The sequence below is a fragment of the Sceloporus undulatus genome, chromosome 4, assembly GCF_019175285.1.
Source record: "Sceloporus undulatus isolate JIND9_A2432 ecotype Alabama chromosome 4, SceUnd_v1.1, whole genome shotgun sequence".
In the NCBI taxonomy this organism is placed as follows: domain Eukaryota; kingdom Metazoa; phylum Chordata; class Lepidosauria; order Squamata; family Phrynosomatidae; genus Sceloporus; species Sceloporus undulatus.
In genome coordinates, this window is record NC_056525.1 from 4295318 (window position 1) to 4319858 (window position 24541).

General features: G+C 44.4%; 1 protein-coding gene across 2 annotated transcripts in view; it reads right to left on the reverse strand.

The window, feature by feature from the left end:
- Positions 1–4837: 4837 nt before the first annotated feature.
- The window catches only part of REM1 (RRAD and GEM like GTPase 1), a 22366-nt gene continuing 2662 nt past the window's right edge, over positions 4838–24541 (reverse strand). The window contains exons 2-5 of one of the 2 annotated variants that reach the window (XM_042466334.1): positions 19563–19935; positions 18162–18244; positions 11584–11794; positions 4838–7024 (exon numbers count right to left, since the gene is read on the reverse strand). In XM_042466334.1, the coding sequence (XP_042322268.1) occupies positions 6747–7024; positions 11584–11794; positions 18162–18244; positions 19563–19923 (933 nt within the window). In that variant the 5' untranslated portion in view covers positions 19924–19935 and the 3' untranslated portion in view covers positions 4838–6746. The remainder of the gene's footprint in view (positions 7025–11583; positions 11795–18161; positions 18245–19562; positions 19936–24541) is intronic. The other variant, XM_042466336.1, reaches the window with a different exon arrangement.

Below are 24541 nucleotides of genomic sequence, written 5' to 3' on the forward strand. Positions count from 1 at the left end.
ATTTCTGCAGTGTGTTTTAGATTTATATCTTTGTTTTACAGGATACACATATAGATACAGGTATAGATAATGGAAGAGCCAACGTAACATAGAAGTTTCAGCATTGGACTAGGACTCCGCAATGTACACCAGCTGAAGCTGCCTGAGACGCCTCTGCCTGCGGTGTATGAGTGCCAGGGAAGCTATCACAACCCTACCTAAGGAACACTTGTTGGGTCAGGATGGCATGGAGAAGAAGCTGGCACAAAGGATCCATCTTCTGCTCTTTCCACATGGAGCTCAAGAAGGGAATGCTGGCTAAAATGGCGACAGCAGATGTACAGTCGCGAGACAATTGCCACCAGCGGAAGTCAACATCGCACATGCGCATATGCTGTCAATTTGAAAACAAACAAGCAAACAAATGGGAGTGTGCGAATGCTCGTGATAAACATCCTCCATCTTGTTGTGTGTCACCACCGGCATACTTTGCTTGAAAAAAAAAAAAGGAAAAAAAGTGCACACATGCGCATATTCTGTTAATTTTTAAAAAAGGGGGGGAAAGGGGGGCACTATTCGAATGTGTCCGGCAAAGGACTCCTAACACCACCTGCGGCAGTTTAATAATGGAAAAGAAAAAAATTATGCACACATGTGCATATTCTGTTAAAAAAACACGGGACTGTTCGATTGAATCTGATAAAGGGCTCCCATTTTGGTTTTTGCGTCACATTTGATTGACAGAACAGAACAGGGAAATAAACGGACTAGTTCGAAAGTGATCAGGTATGAGTCTCCATCTTTCATCGGAACATGCGGGTATGAACTTTCCACCGGGTTAAATTGCCCCGGGGAGGTTCAAATGGGGCAAAGGCAGTGGGAACTTCGCCCCGGAGAGAGTCGGTAATGCGCTACCGATTCCGACCCGGATCTAACCAGGGCAAATTAACGAGTGGGAATGGGGCCCAGGTTTCAAAGCCCTGCTCAGCCATGGAAACCCACTGAGTGACCTTGGGCAAGTCGCACTCTCTCAGCCATACAGGAAGGCAAAGGCCTAGGATAGGGTCACTTAGGGTCTCCATAAGTCAGTAATGACTTGAAGGCATGCAACATCAATAGATAATGGAACTGGCAGGTCGAGGAAGAACATGTCAGTGGGAAACTGGCATATTTCTAGAAACCACCTTAGGTGCCACTCAGGGAAAATGGTGGCACATAAATGAAAAATAAACAAATAAATAGCAGAAATAATATATCCTCCAACATTTACAGATTAAAACCAGGGTATATGGGGCCAAGCAACATCATGGAATCATAGAGCTGGAAGAGACCCCAAGGACCACCCAGTCCAACTTGCTGAGTGTGACCAGTTGAAGGATGGAGTAGGAGAAAGATCTTTCTGCTAAAGTGACCCGTTGAAGGACAGAGTAGTAAAGTGACCAGTTGAAGTGGCCAGTTGAAGGATGGAGTAGGAGAGAGATCTTGAGGCCAAAGTGGCCAGTTGAAGGAAAGAGTAGGAGAAAGGCCTTGCTGCCAAAGTAACCAATTTGAAGGATAGAGGAGGAGAAAGATGTTGCTGCCAAAGTGACCAGTTGAAGGATAGAGTAAGAAAAAGGTCTTGCTGCCAAAGTTACCAGTTGAAGGATAGGAGAAAGGTCTTGCTGCCAAAGTGACCAGTTGAAGGATGGAGTAGGAGAAAGATCTTCCTGCCAAAGCATGACCTGTGGACTTTATGCAGCCTCCCCAGGCTGTTTTGTTTTTGGAGGAGGAAAAGGAGCTCACTCTGGCCCATGAATGTTCTCCATGCCAAGGCACGTGCCCTTGGCCTATCTGTCCAGCCTCCTTTGGCCACAGGACTTTGCCGTTATCTCCCGCCTGACTTCCTCCTTGTCGGAGGCCCTGCATTTTTCTGAGCAGGATCTCACTCTTTCCACTCACTCAGCCGCCTCTTGCCAACTTTCCATTAGGACAGCCGTTGCTCTGTTCTCGTCCTCCTCCCGCCTTTCCACCTCCCACTGCCGGATGAGAGCATGGATTTTTCAGTTTTTCAGTGTCAGCAGAGAGCATAGGGTGAGGGAGAGGGGAAAGAAAGAAGTCAGTTCAACCGTCTCTGGGATGAGAGGAAACTTGTGGGTCTCAGATGCATTAGGCCAGTTGGATGGTCTTCTGATGGAGGAAGAGGAATCAATGGGGTGGCTAGGGTGCAAGGGAAAGAAGTAGCCAGGTTTCTACTCCAACAATAACAAAGTTTACAGAAACTGACAGTTTACAGAAATGTTATTCCCAAGAGGGAACCAAGCAAGGCGGCGTATGTCCCAGAGGAGTAAGACAGGAGTCCTAAATTTGAGCCTCCTCTAGACTAGCAACAAGTCATGAGATGCATCATACGGATATAAGCAGCTACAATGCAACCAAGGCAAACCTGGGCCAACCCTAGGTGGCTGTGACCCCAGGGTTCAAGTGGATTCCTGGGCAGCCATCCACTTTCCATGGAAAGTGGACGATGGGTTGCTGCGATCTGATTTGCCAACCTTGGTCCAAAACACACTGCAGAAATAATCCAGTTTGAAACTGCTTCCAAACGATAAGAATTAAACAGAAGGGAAAAGAGTGGGCTAGTTCATAAATCATAAGACAAGAAGGACACGAGGATACTAAAGCACATACAGTATATTGGTATATAATGATATAATATAAATGTACTGAAGCAATAATGACATAATGCAATATATTGATGTATATTGACTGGTAAAGAAAAAGTCTCATCCTGTGCACTTCATTTATTGGATATATGGTAGTCTTTTTTATAATTATTTTTTACTGAAATTATTTCACCTTTTTATCACTTATGGATGTTTGATGTACAATAAAAATGTTTTTTTAAAAAATCTAAAAACTACAGTTCCCAGAATTCCCTAGCGCTGAGCCATGGCAGTTAAAGCGGTCTCAAACTGGATTGTGTCCGCAGTGTGTTTTGGACTCATATCGTTGTACAACTGCTAAAGGCACATGAGCCCAGCCAGAAAAAAAGCTCAAATATTAAGTTGAAATTGGCTTGGGTTCCCTTTGCTCAGATCCCTGGTGTGAGTTTGCAGCATATCCAGTCTTAAACAAAACTATCGCACCTGGTTGTAATGGATAAACTGTTTCCTGTTTTAAACTACAACCCTGAAAAACTGTCTGAGAAGTCAACTGGTTCCAGAATGTGTACCACAATTGTGTCCTTGGAGTTGTAAGGGCATGTGCAGAGTGCTGTTCCCACACCATTGGTCACCAGAGTCCATTCCTCAGTGGTGGATCCTAATTAGAGCATGGAAAAGTAACTTGGGCTGCATCTGAACTGTCAAAATAATGCAGTTTGACACTGCTTGAACTGCCACCGCTCAATGCTATGGAATCCTGGGACTTGTAGTTTGCCGTGGCATCAGAGCTCTCGGACAGAGAAGGCTAAATATCTCATAAAACTATAAACCCCAGAATGTCATAGCATTGAGCCATGGCAATCCAAGCAGTGTCAAACTGCACTATTTCTGCAGTGCAGATTCTCATGGTGTCCCTTGACACTCACTGTTTCCCACTGGATACCCTAGGGTCCTCCAGGAGCAGACCAGTTCAAGCCTACACTGCAAATGAGAGCTTGGGAAACATAGTTTTTGACTCCCAACTCTGAATACTTCCCCCATTGTCTAACCTCGTCAGGGGATACTGGAGCCTGGAGTCCCCCAAAACTTGAACATTTCCAACTGTTGGTCGAAAAAACATTAGCCAGTCCTGCACGAGGAAGACACACAGGATGGCTTGTTTTTGTGAGATTGCTCTGTTCCTCCTCTGACAAGATGAATGCCTGCAAAACAGCCAAGCTTATCCTCTCCTCCTTGGCTTGCCTCCTTAAAACAATCCCTACTGCTTCTCCCACCAGTGATGGAAACTTCTGACCTGACCCCAGGAAAAAGCCGGTCCCTGAGCCGAGAAACCCATCCTGGCACTGGCCCCAGCTTTCCGATAAAGCCACTGGTTCCTCTCACTGCAAGTGTCCCAGAGCAATGGGTTTCAGAAATCGGGGACAGGGCAGCACCACTGATTTTTTGTTTGTTTGTTTCATTTGGAGGAAAGAAGCTCAAGATGCCCACATGTCATATGGATGGCTTTATTTACAAATGTACAAGCAGTGCCGATGGGAAGCAAACAAGGCAGATGTCTCCTTCTTTTAAAGGCAGCAGATTCCCAGAGGAACCCCCCCCCCCCTCCATAAAGTTATTTGCACATACAGCTGGAAACTCTCAGCCTGCTTCTGATCAGCTTCCGCTGAGTCTCCAAACCATCATCCATCCTGGCTACAGCCTCTCTGCCTGCCCCATCCTCAGCCCCAGATTTGGCATCTTCTCCAAAGTCCCGCTATCTCTTTCTTTCCAAACCAAGCATGGGCTGAGGGTGGCCCCAGGAGCCCCCTGTTACCTACAGGATACTGAGCACCGCTCCCCAGTATCCTTGGCACCATCCTGAATTTCAAATGTTTTCACATTTTAAAAAAAACATGCTAATAAGACCATTTCTCCATATTTCCATCCAACCACCAATGCTCTGTGTGTGCCTCCCTCGCCCCAACAACTGAGAACTGACTTTGTTGTTGTTTTCCTTCTATTTGTTTCTGACTTATGATGACCCTATCATGGGGTTTTCTTGGCAAGTTTCTGCAGAGGAGGTTTCGATGACTCAGCCAGGATTCTCCCAGATTCGTAGTACTAGGATCTAATCTGCACTTCAGAAATAATGCAGTTTGATGCTGCTTTAACTGTCATGGCTCCATGCTGTAGATTCCTGGGATTTGAAGCTTGATGTGAGTCAGTGTGATGCAGCAGTTTGAATGTTGGACTGTGACTCTGCGGACCAGGGTTTGAATCCAGGCTCAGCCATAGAAACCTACTGGGTGATCTTGGGCAAGTCACACTCTCTCAGCCTCAGAGGAAAACAAGAGCAACCCCCCTCAAAACACATTGTGCCAAGAAAACCTTGAGACAGATTTGCCATATGTCACAAACAATTTGAAAGTCTCACAAGATCTCCAGGCAAAGTTCATCCGATTCCTGTTCTGTTGTTGTTTTTAAGTTGTATTTTCTGCCTGTTGAAATTCAACCCGTCCTGCAGGTGATCAAGGCACAGAGACCCTGCCAGAAATACCCCAAACTGTCTCATCTCTCCTGATGGATCTCCACTGCTGATTCTGTCACTGCCATCGATGTGTTCACCTAATGCAGCACTTAAAGATCAGAAGAAAGGACCGGGAAGAGTCATGAAGCTGCACCATATTCCAGGGGGTCAGTCAACAGCTTGCTTTTTTTAGCACGACGATGCAAATCATCTCACGCACGCATTCCGGGTTTGTTATTCACACTATGGAACCACATCAATGCGAGTTCAGTTGTTCACACATGCAAGCATTTGAATAAAGATGGAGTCAACAATGCAAATGCATTCAGAACCCTTCTTTTTGGTATGTAGCATTTTATCCCGGGTCTATTCAGATCTATTTGTATTGGTTATTCATGCTACCGATAATGTGGATCTTTTTAAAACCTCGGGGAGGGGACCCAGTATCAATTATCCTGGATTAATTGGATTTTTGGCAGCCCCCCCAAACTTAATCGGGTACATTGGGGATATGTGTGAACAATGAAGATTTATGGATTCATCCTAGATTATTTTCAGTGTGAATAATCCCCAGGACCTTCCAACCTTCATCACAAACCAGATTATTTTTTCTCAGTACACTCTAATTTTGGCATCATTCGTGCATAAAGGTAGATGATGAAAAACATACTCATATAGGCCCCCAGATCAGACCTTTAGTTACTTTTGGGGGACCGCTCCCAGAATCTGGTAGAAATTCTGGGAACTGAGCTCCCCAAATTGTAACCCTTCCAAGTTTGCACCCAGATGCTCACATTCCTGCCTAATTCTTACAACTATCTGCAGTATAGAAGGCATTCCATTTCTTCTCCTGGTCCTGACATTTGTATGTATAAAGTTCTGCTGCACCTAAAAGGGGAAAACAAGGAGGACCGTTGCTTCTATCTGCTAAACTAAAGAGGTTTTAGCATTTGGAAGCAGGAAGTTGGACAAACAATTTCCATCCAGAAACTCTCGGATAATTATAATACAAGTGGTTGCCCTATTTCTAACAGTATCTCCCCTTCCATGGTGCATTTAGTGTAATGCTTCATCCACCTTTGCCAGTGTAAAACAGACCCTGCAGAATGAAAGACACAATCAAAGCAGTCACCAAGAGGGGAGTCTAATCTGGCACAAGCCCCAGACCTGAAGTCAAACATATTGGATACCCTGGAAGATCCAGCAGAGGCCAAAGAAGGCAATCCCTGAAGCCTTTGTGGTCAGGAAAATTGGGAAAGATGTCATCCCACAGTGCACTATTATGGGAGAAAACTCATGGACCCAACCACCTGTGAAACTTACACAAAGATTGGTTTAATGCACTGCCTTCCAAAGGAGTCATAGGTACTGGGTGGCCACTCCGGTGATCCAAGGTTCTGGGGTCCTGCGTCAGCTCAGGGGACGCCCCTCTCCATGCACGGCACCTGTTTTTCTGTCTGCCTCTTGTCCTTTGCTTTCCTCTACCAGCAGGTCCTCTCCTAAGAGCCACCAGCAAAGAAGAGAGTTTGCAAACCCCTAGGTGGATGTGGGAAGGAAGACCGAGGCCATGACCCTTGGAAAGAGGAAGAAGAGGAGGCTGGAAGGGCCTCCTGAAGTTCTCACAGCACCGAGAGGTCATGGCAAGACTTAGAGCGGACCTTCAGGGCCACCTTCTTGTTGTTGCGGGCCACCAGCCGGTCCAGGAAGCGGCGGACTTTCTTGGTGAGGCTCTCCTTGCGTTTATAGAGTGACATGCGCCGTTCGTTGGCCTCTTTGCTGTCCCGGCGCAGGCGGATCTGCCGCACCACCCCCTCAAAGAGCTCCGTCACATTGTGCTGGAGGGCGGCCGACGTCTCAATGAACTTGCAGTCGAAGACCACGGCACAGGCCCGGCCCTCTGAGAAAAGAAAAGGAGCCACCCATTAACACAGGAGTTCAACAGCGGAAGACACTGCTGCCTCGGAGAGTGGCAGAGTCCCCAACTTTGAAGTTTTTTTAGCAGAGGCTAGATGGCCATCTTTTGGGAGTGCTTGGATTGTGTGTTCTTGCATGGCAGAGGGTTGGACTGGATGACCCTTGGGGGTCTCTTCTATGATTCTGGGGAAGGAAGAGCCTGCAGGCTCTCAAGAGACCCCTAAACTCCACTTGTGTGGCTTCCAAAGCTCTGGAATCATAGAGTTGGAAGAGACCATTGTCTCCAACTTCCCTGCCATGCAGGAGCACACAATCAAAGCACACATGACAGATGGCCATCCAGCCTGTTTAAAAACCTCCAAAGAAGGAGACTCCACCACTCTCTGAGGGAGTATCTTCCACTCAGCTCTTACGGTCACGAGGTTCACACACAGAATCACACAGAATCGTAGAGTTGGAAGAGACCACAGGGGCCATCCAGTCCAGCCCCTTGCCATGCAGGTTATTTTTTTTTTAATTTATATACTGCTATTCCAAAGATCATAGTGGTGAACAGCAAGTAAGCTAATTTGCAAGTACTCATTTTAGCTCCCTCCTCGGAAGGATGCAAGCCTGAGTCGAGTTTGGGCCCTTTTGCTGGTCTTGAACTCGCAACCTTGTGGTCTTGAGTGAATGGCTGCAGTACAGGCATTTAACCACTGCGCCACCAGGGCTCCTTGTTATTCACAATCTTTAGGTGGAATCTCTTTTCCTGTAGATTGCATCCATTGTTCCGGGTCCTAGTCTCTGGAGCAGCAGATAAGAAGCTTGTTCCATCCTCAATGACATCCCTTCAAATACTTATACAGAGCTATCATATCACCTCTTAACTGTCTCTGCTCAAGGCAAAACATACCCAGCTCCCTAAGTCTTTCCAGACCTTTCACCATTTTAGTCACCCTCCTTTGAACACGCTCCAGCTTCTGAACATCCTTCTTCAACTGTGCTGCCCAGAACTGGACACAGAATTATGGCACGTGAGGCCTGACCCAAGTAGAATAGAGTGGCACTATTACTTCCCTTGATCTAGACGATTACATCTCTTGACCTAGAACCCTAAACATCCCCATTTAATTGTTTTTGATCATCACCCCTAAATGCACTGAACACCTTCTGCACCATTGTTGTTGTTGTTAGTTGCCTTTGAGTCCACCTCAAGTCATGGCAACCCTGTGAATGAGTTGTCTCCAAGGCCCCTATCCTCTACCTCTCTGCTCAGGTACTACAGGCCCATGACCTCCTGTGGACTTGAGCATCCACAAATTTTGATGTCCAAGGGAGCCATATCCCAGCAAAATTCATGGGCCCACAATCATAATAATACCAATAATGATAAAATCATCATAATAATAATACCCCACTGTATATAATAGGACTTGAGTATCCATGGATTTTGGTATCTCCGGGAGTGTGGTCCTGGAATGAAACCCCAGTGAATACCAAGGGCCCACTATAATAATAATAATTGTTAGGTGCCCTCAAATAGACCTCAGCTCATGATGACCATATGGATAAGACATCTCCAAGACCTCTTGTCCTCCACCATTCTGCTTGGGTCCTGTAAATTCATATGCATGGCCATATCAGGCTGCATGCCTGATAGAGTATATCTATCAGGCATGCAGTCTTCCTCTGTTTCTACTTCCCTCCATCTTTCCTAGCATTATTGTTTTTTCCACTGAGTCTTGCCTTCCCATGATATGGCCAAAGTACGACATCTTGGCTTTCAGAGGGGGTTCAGGCTAAAAATACATCAGTTTTTGGTTTATTCTTACCCCCAGAAAATTAAACCAGGTTATCTGAAGGGCTGTATTCTCCCATACAAACCTGCCTGCAGTCATGATCCAATACCACTTCAAATGAACTGCTTTTGGTAGAGATAAACCTGGTGTTGCCCTGAGCTTTTCAGGAGAGGACCTTCTCTCCATTCCACAACCTTCACAGTCAAGACTAGAGGAGACCCAAGGCAGGGTCTTTTGGGTGGCTGCTCCTAAGCTACAGATCTTCTAGATCAAGGAAAGCAACAACTTTGACTATGAGTTCCTGCATGGCAGAATGGGCTTGGACTGGATGGCCCTTGTGGTCTCTTCCAACTCTACGATTCTGTGATTCTACAAAATTCCTTTCCTTGGGAGACCTGGACGACTTCTTCCTTGAGGTGCTTTTGTTGGCACTTGTTTTATTCTGACAGGCTTTTGAAAATGGAATGTTCCCCAAGAAAAAGTTTTTAATGAGTGTGCTGCCCTGTTTTATTTATTGCTTCAACCATATTGCTTTTTAAAAATTGTTTTTAACGTTTTGAACCATTTGCTTTACATCATAAAGTTTCATTTTTGTATGCTTTAACAGTATTGTGTTGTAAGTTCTATGCCAGCTGGCGTCCCTGTTTTGGTGAAAAAGTGGCATAGAAATAAAGCTAATCATAACATGAATAACAATGCTGATGCTGATGATCAAAAGAGTTAGGACTAGTTTGTTGATACAGAAGAACACAGGTTTTTCAGAGGTTTCCCCATTTTTGGATTTGCTTTGGAGATGTGGCTCTGGAGACTGTCATAGTGCTTACCCTTCAAGATGTATTGCTACAGCACAAGTTTAGAAAGAATAATACAATCCTTATCCTTCTTTTTGCTTTTAGACAAATGACACCCTTATCGGAAGAGGCATTTCTTGCTGTAAGAGAAGACAAATGGGGAATACTTCTTTTGAAATGGTGCCAGCAATTTTTATATCTTTCTTTGGAAACGGCATTTACTTTAGGTATTTCTGCATTGCCTCCCAGCTCACTGTACTCCCAAGCTTACCAACAATAAAAGCAGAAAACAGCCATTATCATTTGAAAAGGGAGGAAAATGTTTTGCTGCCTGTTTAACTGGCAATGCCTCTTTTTTAAAAACAATTAAAAACCCAGCTAAGTCAAATGATTTATCTTTTAAATTGAGTTTTGTTTTAATGACTGATGCATTTTAATATACACTTGTTTAATTTCATTTTAACACCCACTTTTGCATGTTTTTAATTATATTGTTGTTGTTTTTTAATTTGTAAGACTCTTTGTGTTCCAGATTTTGGGGAATAGCAGGATAAAAATAAATATAGCAATAACAACAACAATTTATGTGGCTCTCAGGCTGCAGCCTTAGCAGTGTCCCATGACGGATATACCTGCTATCAGCCACAAGAAAAGGGTCAGGTGCAATAGAAGGGATTGGAGCTCATCCATGGCATGGAGTGAAGAATCTCCTCCAGGTTTTAGACTAAAGAGCTTTCAGAGGTATTGAACTTCTTTTGGGAGTAATGTTCAGCACTTGGATAGGTTCAGATTACAACCAAGAGTAGATTCACTGTTGCACTGATGTGGGAGATCCCTACCCGCTACTCCTGTGGGAACACCAAGTTCCCATCAAGCAAAGAGATCCTGGATCCTTAAAATAAGCAATGAAGCTCCTGGAAATGCCTAGATGTGTATGAGGGGTGTGTGACTGCGCATGCCCAAAGAGAGGTTCTGAGGCTGGGCTCCCCTGAGCAATGCTTCAGAGCAAGTCCCATATTTGAAGGCATTTCCTTTGTTCAGAAATACTTTGGGGGGGGGGGCACAGTATGGACTGGGAGAGTGCTAGAATGAGTTCCCGGCTCAGAAGCGAAAACATAAAAACAGCAAAAGGGTTGTTATCTCCAGTAGCTGTGGTTGACCATTTCATAGAGAAAGAAAGCCAATGAGATGACAACGGAGGCACCCAACAAAAAAGCCCACCTGGAACCAGCCTGGAATTCCTTTCTTTGGTAAAAGTGGTGGGGTTTTTCCAACTCTTTTCCCACCATGGTGCACTAAATGTTGGAGTTCCAAAAGTTACTGCTGCAGCCTCTTCTAGCTTATCTACGGTATTCTTTCTCATTAATAACTTTTGCAGTTTTGACCACATTCTGATGTTGTTTGGCCACAGTTGTCTCAGTTTTCAGCTGTAAAATGTTGGAGGGTATGCAGCTACAAAAGAACTAGAGGAGATCCTGAAGTGTAAAGGTATACAACTGAGCACTAAAGCTAGAATCGTCCAAGCCATCGCATCCCCCATCACCATGTATGGATGTGAGAGTTGGGCAGTGAAGAAAATGGATAAGAGGGAAAATCAACCTTTTTGAGCGGTGGTGCTGGGGAAGAGTGCTGAGGATGCTGTAGATGGCCCAAAAGACAAACAAGTGGGTTCTTGAGCAGATAAAGCCAAACATTTCCCTGGAAGCCAAGATAATCAAATTGAGGCTGTCGTACTTTGACCACATCATGAAAAGGCATGATTGGAAAACTCAATAATGCTAGAGAGGAAGACCTCATGCCAGATGGTTGGACTCAGGGAGGCCATGGGACTGAATTTTCAGGACCTGAGCAGAACCTCATCCACAGAGTTGCCATGAGTTGGGGATGACTTGAAGGAAGTTAATAACAACAATAACAATGCAACACTGAGCTACCTTCTTGGATCATTCTTGACAGAATGTCTTACACACCTTCCACGGAAACCTCCCGGCAGCGCACCAAGTCAGTCTTATTCCCCACCAAGATAATGGGGATGTTCTCCGCCTGGCGAGTCCGCCGCAGCTGGATCCGTAGCTCTGATGCGCTCTCAAAGCTCCCTCGGTCGGTGATGGAGTAGACAATGACGTAAGCGTTGCCCACCTGCATGCAGTAGTTGTGGAACCAGTTCGCCTCTTCTGGGAGCTGCAGAATGGGGAAAAGAGCAGCTGAGCAATGCAACCAAAGGGAGCAGTCCTGCTCTTGAAGATTTACATTGAGCAATGCAAGGGCAGGAAATAGTGGTAAAGACGGACAAGGTCCCAACATCTCAAGATGAGAACTAGTACTCCTGAAAAGCTTGTGAAAGCTTCTGCCAAAATAAAATATGTCAAGTACTCAAAGATACGTAAAGAAAATTCTGACTACAAACTGTTCTAGGTGTATTTGTAATATGCCTATATATATATATATATATATATATATATATATATATATGAAAGACTGGTTTATATTTTATAGACAAATATAATGGTCAGAATACTGCCAGTATCCTAGGCATGTATTAAGTACCCTTACGAAAGCAGTCAGATATTATTGTCCAATGCTGAATCTCCACATTCAGTTCAAGGTGGGTTTGCTCATGCAATGCCATTGGACACTAGACATAAGCATACATGAAAAGGCACAGTGTTCATGGGTACGAATTGCACATTTGGTTTTATAACATCATAAGTCACTGACAATGTGGTGTTGCACAGACATTGCCTAATTCTGTGAGCATAAAATTATGCTCCATCTCCTCGATGTACAATTTCTGGGGCAATTCAGTATGTGTTTATGTTTGTCTGTATGTGTTTTCAAGTCACCCATTGATTTATGGCAACTCCATTAATTCTATAGGATTTTCTCAGGCAAGGAATATTCTGGTGTAGATTTGCCAGTTCCTTCCTCTGACAACTCAGAGGAAGGTACTTGGTCCAAGTACCAACAAGGACTGGTCCTGCTTAGATCAGATGGGATCTGGTCCCTTTAGGATATTTAGGTTTGGTCAGTTCAGTATCAATTGGAAACTGAGCCTCCTTCTGAAAGAGTAGGAAAAATTAATTTTGCAGACCACGACTCTCAGTATCTCCCAGTGTGTTGGTTAGAGGATTCTGGAAACTGTAGTTGACTCCCTCCTCACTCAACTGCCACGGATGTCATCAGGCAACTCTGGCTGATCTGCATGGCAGAATTAATGCAGTTTGACAATGCTTTAATTGCCATGGCTCCATGCTATGGAATTCTGAGATTTGTAGTTTTATAAAATATTTAGCCTTCTGTATCTGGGGTCTCTTCCAACTCTATGATTCTATGCCTTGGGCTGAGCTCTCATACTGGGGCTGTGTAGCATAAATCCCCATCTGTGGAATTACATGATGACTGTAGTAGGCAACCCTTGCGTTGAATGGCAACGTTGTGCTACCAAATGTGCCAAACGCATACACAACAGCACTACCTTTGCAGCCTTAAAATGAATATATCCTGGCCCAAGATCAGAAAACTGAGCTGCAAAATGGCCAGGCTGTATCAAGACCTGAAGTCAATGGATATGGTCCAGGGCACATGAGGGGGGGGGGGGGGGAGAAGAGGGTGCTGTCTCCAGCTTTGAGTGACAAAAAGATATCCTATCCACTCTATGTCGCCATCAACCATGCGCAGAGAAGTGCCGCTGCCTTTCCACCTGGCTGAACTGACCATCTGCAGATTAAAAGCTTTTTTGCCTCCGGGCTGCATTTGACCCAGTCTCCCTGCTGACCTGGCAGTGCCAACTCCAGCCCTGGAAGCTCTCCTCTGAATCACAAAGTCTGCCTGTTCAGACGAAGGCATGGCACTCAAGCCAAAAAGGCACCCTCCAATGGGGAGACCCCCCAAAAACAGGTGGGACTCAACAGATTACTAGTAGATGCCAACTGAATATCCTATCTCAACCCATAACATGCACAAGGGGCATTTCCTCTAGCATGTTATGTTTAAGCCAGAGGTGAATGTATTTAGAAAGCCAGGGCACCAGTTTTGGAAATAACAAGAGAAATACATTCAAGGGTACATCTAGGCATGTTTAGAGTACATTGTCCCTTACCACTGAGTCCCACCTCTGGTGAGAAGGAAGGGTATGCACATAGGGGTTTATCACACGAAGGAGATTGGGAGTTTATCCTGTAATATTCTGGAAAAATCATGTAACTACGCGAAACAATTTCACACAAAACCCGCCATTAAAGTGGTCACAAAGAAGCATTAACGCACATCTTTTTACTTTTGGGATTTCAGTGACAAAGCATTTCCGATATCACTTGCTTGATCAGCCATGTTTTAATGATTTCTGACATTAGCAATCCAAAGTAAATAGGCTTTGATATGATTTACATCTTTCGGTAAAGCTTTGGGAATAATATTGACAAGTTGGTAGCCTAGATATAGGAGTATAGGACCACACCAATACAGGACTAAATCCAAAAATTAAGTAGCAAAATGCAGTTCTGATGTTATGGCCACCTGTTTAAATAAATTAAAGTTCTTTTGAATAGGTTATTTTAAAGCAAGTTGTTTTGGTTGAACTTATATTAATGGAAGGCTTTGTTTTTGAATGGTATTTCTTGCCCTATAAAATAAAGTGATTAAAAAGAAGCAACTGATACTGTCTAACATTGAACAGCTGCCAATAAGACTGTGAAAGTAGAAATGTTTAAATTCAAACAGTCGTTGCTGTTCCAGTAAGAGAGTTGGAAAACAGTAATAATAACCAGAATTCAAAAAGAAAAGAAAAGAAAAGAATAATAAGTTTTTAAAAATACGGTCTTATTTTTTAAAATAGTCATTTGGTTTAACCCAAAGTTTAAACCAGCCAGCCAGCCCTGGGAGACAGCCAGGGCAGTTAAAACGGATCAGCGCTATCATCAGCTGCATCCGCAGTGCAGAAATAATCCGGTTTGACACCACTTTAACTGGTAGTTTGTTGTGGCACTCCTTGCTCTGGTGCAATAATAAACTACGTCCCCAGAATTGCATAGCACTGAGCCATGGCAGTTAAAGTGGTGTCAAAGCAGAATATTTCTGCAGTGAGGATGCACACCATGGGAAGTGTGAAAGGGCCCCAGCATCACGCAAGGCAGATTCCCAACTTTTCTGATTAATATATACACTACAAAACCAATTATTTGTAAATTATGAATCTTGATTTATTTTTAACTCTAAGCAATTTATAAAAGCTATTTTTAAATAAAATACTGTAAAACAAAACAAACCTAGCATAAATGTACTGCACCAAAGGAGAATACAGTAAATCTAACACCACATCTCTGTTTTAAAATTGTTTTTAGATTGTTTCTAGGAGTTTTTATAAAGAGTATTTTCATGCATTTTAAAGCATGTTTTAAATCTTCATATTGCTTTGATGGTTTTTATTTGGTCATCGCCTCAGGCGATGTTGTGGGCTGGGAGGCAATACAGAAATACATTAAATCATCATCATCATCATCATCATCATCACCACCACCACCACCACCACCACCACCACCACCACCACATTATCACCATGAGAGAGCATCTAAGACTGAAAGATCTCTCCTAAATGTGGATTTAGGTTTGGAAAATAGTCTGAGGATGCAGGGCGCAGCAACCTTGGATCATGCAGGGAGAAAACCATGATATGATTTAGTCAGACACACAATGTTCCAGAGTGTGCTGGTGCCTCACTAAACTACAAATCTCAGGATTCTGTACAGTGGATCCATGGCAGTTCAAGTGGTGTCAAACTGCATTATTTCTACAGTGTAGATGCACCTTCTGCCTAAGGCAAGGGCAATCCCCCTCTGAACTCATCTTGCCAAGAAAATTGTGTGATAGGGTTGCTGTAAGTCAGAAACAACTTGAAAGTGCACAATAACAACAATATATTCTAAAGCCCATTTAGGTAAGATCACAGTGGACTACTAAAATTCCTCGGATAGTGGTGGATTCTCCTCTGTTGGAGGTTTTTTACCCAGACCTTAGTTGGGCACCTCTGAAGACTGCTTCAGAGGTGGCTGCCTCCACTGGCAGAAGTTGGTTGGACTAAGTGGTCTTTGAGGCCCCTTCCAAATCTATGAATCTATGGCTTCTTCCTCAGTTATGGTAATGTTCTCTCATGCTACTTTGCAACTGCCACACTACCTCTCCATCGAATGAAATGTTTTGCATTTGTTCTGAATTGATTGTCACTCGACCCAACACTTTTGAGATAGACGGCATGGCAAATTAAAACCAATCGACTGGATGCTCGCTTGCAGAACACAAGTGGTACCCATGAGCAAGTGCGTTGGCCCATGAGGACAGACACATTGTCATGGCAAATCAAACTCATGGCCCATCGCACTCTGCATTTTGCCTTCCCAAGCTGGATACCCAGAGGGAAAAGTCAGAAGCCAAGCATGGCACACCACAGAGAGAGCGAGAGCCTTTCTCCATTGCTAAAAAGCCTAGACATAAAAAAGAGACCTCTATTGAAATGGTAGGACTTGGGGGCAAGTGACCCTTTTTGGAAAGTAACCTTCCCCAAGCTCTGACTAAACAATGGTGATGCGCTGTCGTGTGCCTTCAAGTCATTTCCAGCTCATGGGGTTTTCTTGGCAAGTTTCTTCAGAAAGGGTTTGGCACTGGCATCCTCCGAGGCTGAGAGAGTGTGACTTGCCCAAGGTCACCCAATGGGGTTTCATGATCAAGCTGGGATTTGAACCCCAGTCTCCAAAGTCATCGTTAAACTCTCAAACCACACCACCACACTGGCTAAATGCTAATACAATACAAAAGCTAAAAGCAGTAAAAGGGATGTAGAAAGCCAATGGCCATGCTGGCTGATGATGCTGGTTGGGGGATTTGGGGAGTTGTAGTCTGTGTGGAGGGCCAGTGTAGTCGTTTAGGTGACCAGGACACAAGGAGACCAGGGTTCAGATTCCTGCTCAGCCATGGAAACCCACTGGGTGAACTTGGGCAAATCCCACTTTCTTGGCCTCAGAAAAAGGCAATTACATTCTCTTTTTTTCTGAATAAATCCTGGCCAGAAAACCCTAGATATATTTTTGAAGTCAGCATGGTGTAGTGGTTTGAGGGCTGGACAAGGACTCCAGGAGATCCAGATTCAAATCCTTGTTCAGTCATGGAAACTCACAGGGGGTTCATGAGCAAGTCATATTCTCTCAGCCTAAAGTAAGGCCAGTCTTAGAAATCTGGCCAATAAAACCCTGAAGTACCCTATCCTTTGTACTTACTAAGGTTTTCCAAGAAAAGCATCAATGGAAGCAGTGGCTAAATTGTTATTCTCTGCTGCTCAATCCCGTAAGACTATAATATCTGCACATGTATAACAATTACTTCTGCCCAATGGCCATTAACATGCTGGTTGTTTTTACATCTATTAATTAATACAATTAGATTTCATATTATGCATGTTTGTGGCTCATGTGACAGCAACAGAAGCAACCTTTTTAAAAATATTCAAGAACTCCTACAAATATCTATCCTTGTTTTTATTATCATGATGTTTTGCAACCAGCAGATATATTTGGAAATGGAATTATGGTTCAAAACACACGGTAAAAATAATCCAGTTTGAGACCTATATGTTTTAAATCATATGTTTTACAATGTTATTTTAACATGTCTATATGTTCTAGGGTTTTCTGACTGTAATAAAAGCTGTTGTTGTTGTTCTCTGCTACAATAGGATTGCCATACATCAGATTCAAGTTGAAGGCACATGACAAATCTGCAGAAATAACCCATTTTGACACCACCTTAACTGTCATGGCACAGTGCTATGGAATTCTTCGAACTATAATTGTTGTAGCACCAGAACTCTCTGACAGAGAAGCCTAAATAGCTCACAAAACTACAATTCCCAGAATTCCACAGCACCAAGCCTTGGCAGGTGTCAAACTGGATTATTTCTGCAGTGTGGATGCAGTCATGGGTGACAGACTTGAGCAAAGAAAACAACTACAGTTCCAGTGGTGAACAGTGCTCTGGGATCAGCTGCCAAAGGTATGGCCAAACAACTGAATGAAATTGCCACAGACAGGATCCCAGTGGCACCATTACAAAAACTAGTATTGCTTGGAATGTGCCCCATTATCCAAGATCTCACTGACTCCTAGAGACTCTTGGATAAATACCAATTCATTGATGGTCAGAACCTCCAATGATTCCCAAACTTTGGCCCTCCAAACTTCAGCTCCCAGAAGCTTCAGTCATCTTAGCCAATGGTCTGGGATGCTGGGAGCTGAAATCCAAATCACCTGGAAAGCCTGAGTTTGGGAATTACTAGCTGGTAACACCTGATAGACTTTGAAATTGTGAGCTATCATCTCTTCCCAGCATCTGAGGAAGTAGACAGAAGCTTATGCTGCCAACCTCTTTCTTTCAGTTAATCCCAAAGGTGCTACAAGATCTCTCTACATACGGTACATCTCTTCCCAGGACTAGGGAGTCTTAGACTTGGTGGTGCACCATCATGGTTGGATCTCAATGGATGACCACCAAAACAGCCACCTACCCGCTTCTCAGCCTCCCAGGTGTCCATCACCATCAAGGTGGTCTCCTCGCCGTCCACGGACAAGGTGCGCTCGTAGGTGTCCTCTGAAAATAATAATAATAATAATAATAATAATAATAATAATAATTTTTATTTATATCTCCCGCTTCTCCCTTCGGATCGAAGCGGGATTACAACAGTAAAAACTTCCTAAAATACATAGATAATACAAAATACATCAATCAAAAATAAAAAGGGGAAGAGTTGTTACAGTATTGCTCACAATCGTAAGAATCGAGTCATCATATTCAGATGTTCAAAATCAGATTAGAGGAGATCCGTTGGATAGGCCCACAGGAAGAGATCCGTCTTCAATGCCCTCTTGAAGGCTTCCAAAGAAGGTATAAGATGGATCTCCTCCGGTAGGTTGTTCCAAAAGAGCCAGACAATAGCCAGGATCAGCTAGGAGTAAGAGTACCCTTTCCATCTTGGGGCAGGTGGTAGACCTGTAGTCCAAAATAGGCAACTGCCTCTGGGAAGATCACAAACAGGCTGAGAAAGAGACAATGGCCCCTGGTTGTCTCCAGGGTTTGTACAAATTAAAAACTCCCAATCGCTCTTCCATACAGTGGGCCCTTGGTATCCGCTGAGGTTTAGTTCCAGAACCACCCATGGATACCAAAACCATGGATACTGAAGTCCCATTAAATTCAATGGTATAGTAAAATGGTGACCCTTATATAAAATAGCAAAATCAGTTTGCTTTTTGGAATTTATGTGTTTTTAAAAATATTTTCAAGCTATGGATGCTTGAACCCATGGATATGGAGGTCTGACTGTACTACATTTTAGTTCAGTCGTCAAGGCTTGTCCCAAAGATTCTTGGGAACTGCAGCCTCAAAAGGACACTAACAGTTCTACTGGGATAATGCCAAACCAAAAACGTTGCAGCAGCTGGAGTTTCTGCTACTGGATTGACACCACTTTAATTGCCTTGGCTCCATCCTACAGAATACTGGGATTTGTAGTTTTGTGAGGCACCAGCATTCTTTGGCAGAGAAGGGTAAAGACCTTGCAAAACTACAATTTCCAGGTTTCCTTAGGATACTCCCTTTCCCGTCCGGCCAGCAAAGCCACCAGAACCAAACTTTGGCACCCTTTCCCACCAATGCACCAGGTGACATCCCCTCTGAGATGTTAACTTGTGCAGTCCATTATTCTCCTAATGATGCCCCTGTTCAACAGAATACTAGTTTTGCAGAGCCTGGAAGCATTCATTTTTGGACTATAGCTCCCAGTTGCCTGGGGGATTCTGGAAGCTGTAGGCCACCCCTCCAAATTATTTCCAAGGTCTAGCTTTGCTGCTTTGCACCTTAACCCCCAAATCTTCTCCCAGTCCTCCTAAATCACTGCCAGTCCTACCTTTCTGTTGCTCCGGCAAATCTTTGTCTTGAACGCCAGCGAAAAGGTTGACCAAACTGGTCTTGCCCACCCCAGGGTCGCCCAGAAGCACCACGCGGTACAAAGATGCCCAGGACTCATCCGAGTCGGAGGATTCAGAGGACCAGCTGTCCCGGGGCTCAGGGATGGACCCCCTGGGCTCACAGGAGGAGGACTGTCCCAGCTGCGGGTGACCGGATTTGGCCCGGTTTGGGCACAGGCTTAACATCCCCGAACGGGAGCCATAGGAGACGGGCAGAGGGGTGCTGGCTCTTCTCTGGGCAGGACTCATGCTATTATCTCTTGCATCGCCTCCTCTTCCTCTCTGGGTGTTCAGCGTCATGTTCTTCTTCTTCTACCAAAAGAGTGGAGAGAGAATCAGTCCCAGTTTAGAACAACTCTTTGCCAAGGGGTGCCCAGCCTGTTTCGTAGTGGCAAAAAAGCAACCGTTCTTAGAGCAACTCTGCTTCTCTTGTCTGCGCTGGAAACAAGCCCAGAAGCACAAACAAGGATAAATCACTCCATCTGGGGAATCCTCCATCTAAACAACACTTAAAACTAAGGGATGGGCGGAGAAGATTCCAACGCCAGTTTTCCACCCATTGGGCATGATGGCTATAGAAGAGGAGTGGGCAACTGTGACAGTTCCAGTGGGCCACTTTTATGTACCAAGACCCTCTGGGTTGCACAGCGACTACCGCAAAAAATAAAACCCAAAGCCCAAAGTGTCTAGAAGTCTACTTCTGTTTCTCAAAAGTGGGTACAGGATGAGTATCCCTTATCCGAAAATCTGAAATGCTCCAAAATCCCAAACCTTTTTTTCATGGGTGGGTGAGATAGCGGCTCCTTTGCTTTCTGGTGGTTCAAGTGCACACAAACTCTGCAGCGTGCACAATTTAAAAAAATATTGGGAAACGGAAATAATTGCAATCAAGCTATAAATACATTTTCAGGTTTACTTTATTGTATCGTATTAAAGGTAAAGAATGATTTTTGGATAAAAATTGAATTATACAATTACATTTAGTACAAGATAGAACAACTGGTGTCAGTGATAGCATGGTCTTCATGGAAGGAAGCAATCAGGCAGACCCAGCAACATCGGGGACTGCCTGAAGGAAGAGGCCCCTCCCTCCTAAACAGTCATCTTGGCCTCAGAGGGAACGATTAGGCAGACCCAGCAACATCGGGGACTACCTGAAGGAAGAGGCCCCTCCCTCCTAAACTGTCATCTTGGCCTCAGAGGGAGCGATCAGGCAGACCCAGCAACATCACGGACTACCTGAAGGAAGAGGCCCCTCCCTCCTAAACTGTCATCTTGGCCTCAGAGGGAGCAATCAGGCAGACCCAGCAACATCGGGGACTGCCTGAAGGAAGAGGCCCCTCCCTCTTCAACTGTCCTCGGCCTCAGAGAGCCATCAGGCAGACCCAGCAACATCGGGGACTGCCTGAAGGAAGAGGCCCCTCCCTCTTCAACTGTCGGCCTCAGAGGGAGCCATCAGGCAGACCCAGCAACATCGGGGACTGCCTGAAGGAAGAGGCCCCTCCCTCCTCAACTGTCACCTCGGCCTCAGAGGGAGCGATCAGGCAGACCCAGCAACATCGGGGACTGCCCGCAGGAAGAGGCCCCTCCCTCTTCAACTGTCATCTCGGCCTCAGAGGGAGCGATCAGGCAGACCCAGCAACATCGGGGACTACCTGAAGGAAGAGGCCCCTCCCTCCTAAACTGTCATCTTGGCCTCAGAGGGAGCGATCAGGCAGACCCAGCAACATCACGGACTACCTGAAGGAAGAGGCCCCTCCCTCCTAAACTGTCATCTTGGCCTCAGAGGGAGCAATCAGGCAGACCCAGCAACATCGGGGACTGCCTGAAGGAAGAGGCCCCTCCCTCTTCAACTGTCATCTCGGCCTCAGAGGGAGACATCAGGCAGACCCAGCAACATCGGGGACTGCCTGAAGGAAGAGGCCCCTCCCTCCTAAACTGTCATCTTGGCCTCAGAGGGAACGATCAGGCAGACCCAGCAACATCAGGGACTGCCTGAAGGACGAGACTTCTCCCTCCTTTGTCACCTTGTATTTGTATTGTATTCCATTTTTACTGTACACCGCTATGATCATTGCGGAATAGCGGTCTATAAATAAAATGTATTAAATGTATTATCATATAAGTGTTTTGCGTTTTTACTGGAAAAAATCTTTTTTAATTGTTGTAATTTGTAATGTTTGATATGGGTTTTTTCTTTTACGTTGTAATGTTCTTTTATTTACTTTTTTTTTTTTTTGCCTTATAACTATGTTGTTATGGTGTTTGTGACAGCAATAAAGATGTGTGTGTGTGTGTGTGTGTGTGTGTGTGTGTGTGTGTGTGTATACATATACAGGTTGAGTATTCCTTATCCGAGATGTTTGGGACCGAAGGATTTTGGATCCCTCCTCCCAGATTTTGCAATATTTGCATATACATAATGAGAGGTACTATCTTGGAGATGGGACCCAAGTCTAAAGATTAAATTAATGTATGTTTCATATATACCTAGCCTGAAGGTTATATAACCTTTGGGGCTGAAGGGCGGGGTATAAATACCGTAAATAAATAAATAAATAAATATGCAAATGTTGCAAAATCTGGAGGAGGGGGTGAGGAATCCAAAATCCAAAACTCCTTTGGTCCCAAACATTTTGGATAAGGAATACTCAGCCTGTATTTGTAGATGTTAAACCCTCCATATCTGAAAAGTAAATGTTCCACTTGGAGCTTTCTTGGAGCAGTAATTCGCCCTCTTCTTTGTCCAGAAAAAGGTTGATCTAAGGATTCTGGAGGAGTTAAAGGCCACAAAAACATCCCTGGGGGCCAGATATGGCCCAAGGGCCACACTTACTACATGTCCGATCCCTGCCATAGAAGGTGGGCAATGTGCCCAGAGGGATGGATTGAACATTTGGGAGATATTTCTGTGCCACAAGAACTTAATATGCTTTACAAATGTGCTCTCCTACACCTCTTAAACTAGTTTAACAGATTCTAAGGTGTCCTGTTTTAACTTCTCAGAATTCTTGAATATACTTTTAGACTGTTTCAATCATAGAATCACAGAATCCTAGAGTTGGAAGAGACCCCAAAGACCATCCAGTCCAACCCCATTCTGCCATGCAGGAACTCTCACTCAAAGCATCCCTGACAGATGGCCATCCAGCCTCTGTTTATAGACCTCCAAGGAAGGAGTCTTTTCCAGTTTTTTTAACTGTCTGAAATGGTTTTTAATTGCTTATGAAGATTTTGATGCTATGCCAGCCCGAGATCTTTAGATATAGGGCAGCACATAAATCTTTCAATTAGATCAATAAACACACAAATAACAAAACAGTAGGCAGTGTGTTCCTAGTATCATGTTGTCCTCTTTGTTGGATGGGGAGAAGTTTCTTGTGAAATAAAACTATGAACAATTGAGACATGAATTTCAAGTTAGTCCATTAAGGATGGGTTATTGCTGCTGCTGTTGTCCCTGATGTATGGTAACCCTAAGGCAGTACTTCTCAAATAGTGGGGTGGGCCCCCCAGGGGGGGTGCGAGGCTCTGTTATGTAGAGGTGTACTTATAACAATTTTATAGACAAATGATACTATTTACAGTCGCGCGGGGGGCGCAAAATGTTTTCTTCTTCCTAGGGGGGCATGACAGAAAATAATTGAGAAGCACTGCCCTAAGGCAAACCTATCACTGGGTTTTATTGGCACAATTTGTTCAGAAGGGATTTGCCTTTGCCTTCCTCTGAGGCTGAGAGAGTGTGACTTGCCCAAGGCCACCCAATGGGTCTCCACAGCTGAGCAGGGATTCGAACCCTGGTCTGCAGAGTCATAGTCCAGTGCTCAAACCACAACACCATACTGGCTTTGCAACTCCCAGCAGTCCTGGCCAGCATGGCGTGTGGTGAAGAATGCTGAGAATTGCAGTCCAGCTACATCTGGAGGGCTGCGCAATTGCCATTCCTGGTGTAGAATGTGGATACTCCAAAAACAGAGCCGTGTGTTAGAGTTGGAAGAGACCCCAAAGGGACATCCATTCCAACTCTCTTCTGCCATGCAGGAATGCACAATCCAAGCACTCCTTGTGACAGGTGGCATCCAGCCTCAGTTTATAACACCTCCAACGAAGAAGACCCCACCTCTCAGCAAAGACAAGTAAAAGGATAGCAGAGAACGGAATCTAGAAAATGGACGTCTGGGGGACGCCATGTCCCCAACCCCCCTGCCCCAGCTGGGGGATGCTGGGAGTTGTCATGCCAAAGAAAAAAGTCAATTTGCCAAGCGGTGCCAGAGGGGGATTGTGATCTAGACATGCATCAATAAATGGGTGCCAGGAACAGATTTGAAAAGGATGATGTGCAACTTGTCCTCATTTTTGGAGTGCGATCTCTTTCATCTCATCCAACTAATTTATTTTCCTCTGCGCTGCAAAAGGAGAAAGAGAACAGTTGGGGAAGATCCATTTTCACTTTTAAAAACAAACCCATAAAACTTGAGATTTACTGGTTTAGAAGGCCCAGCCGTTCCAACGTCTCCAAGCGCAACCAGGCTTTGTTGATAGGCTACAAAGGAACCCAAAAAATGCGAAAGATGTACGCTGCAATTGGGAATGGACAGAAAACGTTTCTAAAGCACCTGCTGAATAGACTTGGGGAGATTCTGAAATTTGGGGTACTCTAACCAAAGAAGAGACCCCCCCCCAAAAACACACATTTTTGCATCTTCAAATAGACCTCTTTAAGTTTATTAAAACTTACCCAATGTTATTTTAACGTGTTGTCTGCTATATTTTATTGTTTGAATGTTAAGATGCGTTAATATGGATTCTGTTTAATTATTTTTGTAGAAGGTACGCCATACAGGCAGGTTTATTTCATCTAATTTTAATGGATTGTATGTACAGTGCTGTGTACATTTCCAGTGCTTTGTAAATAAAG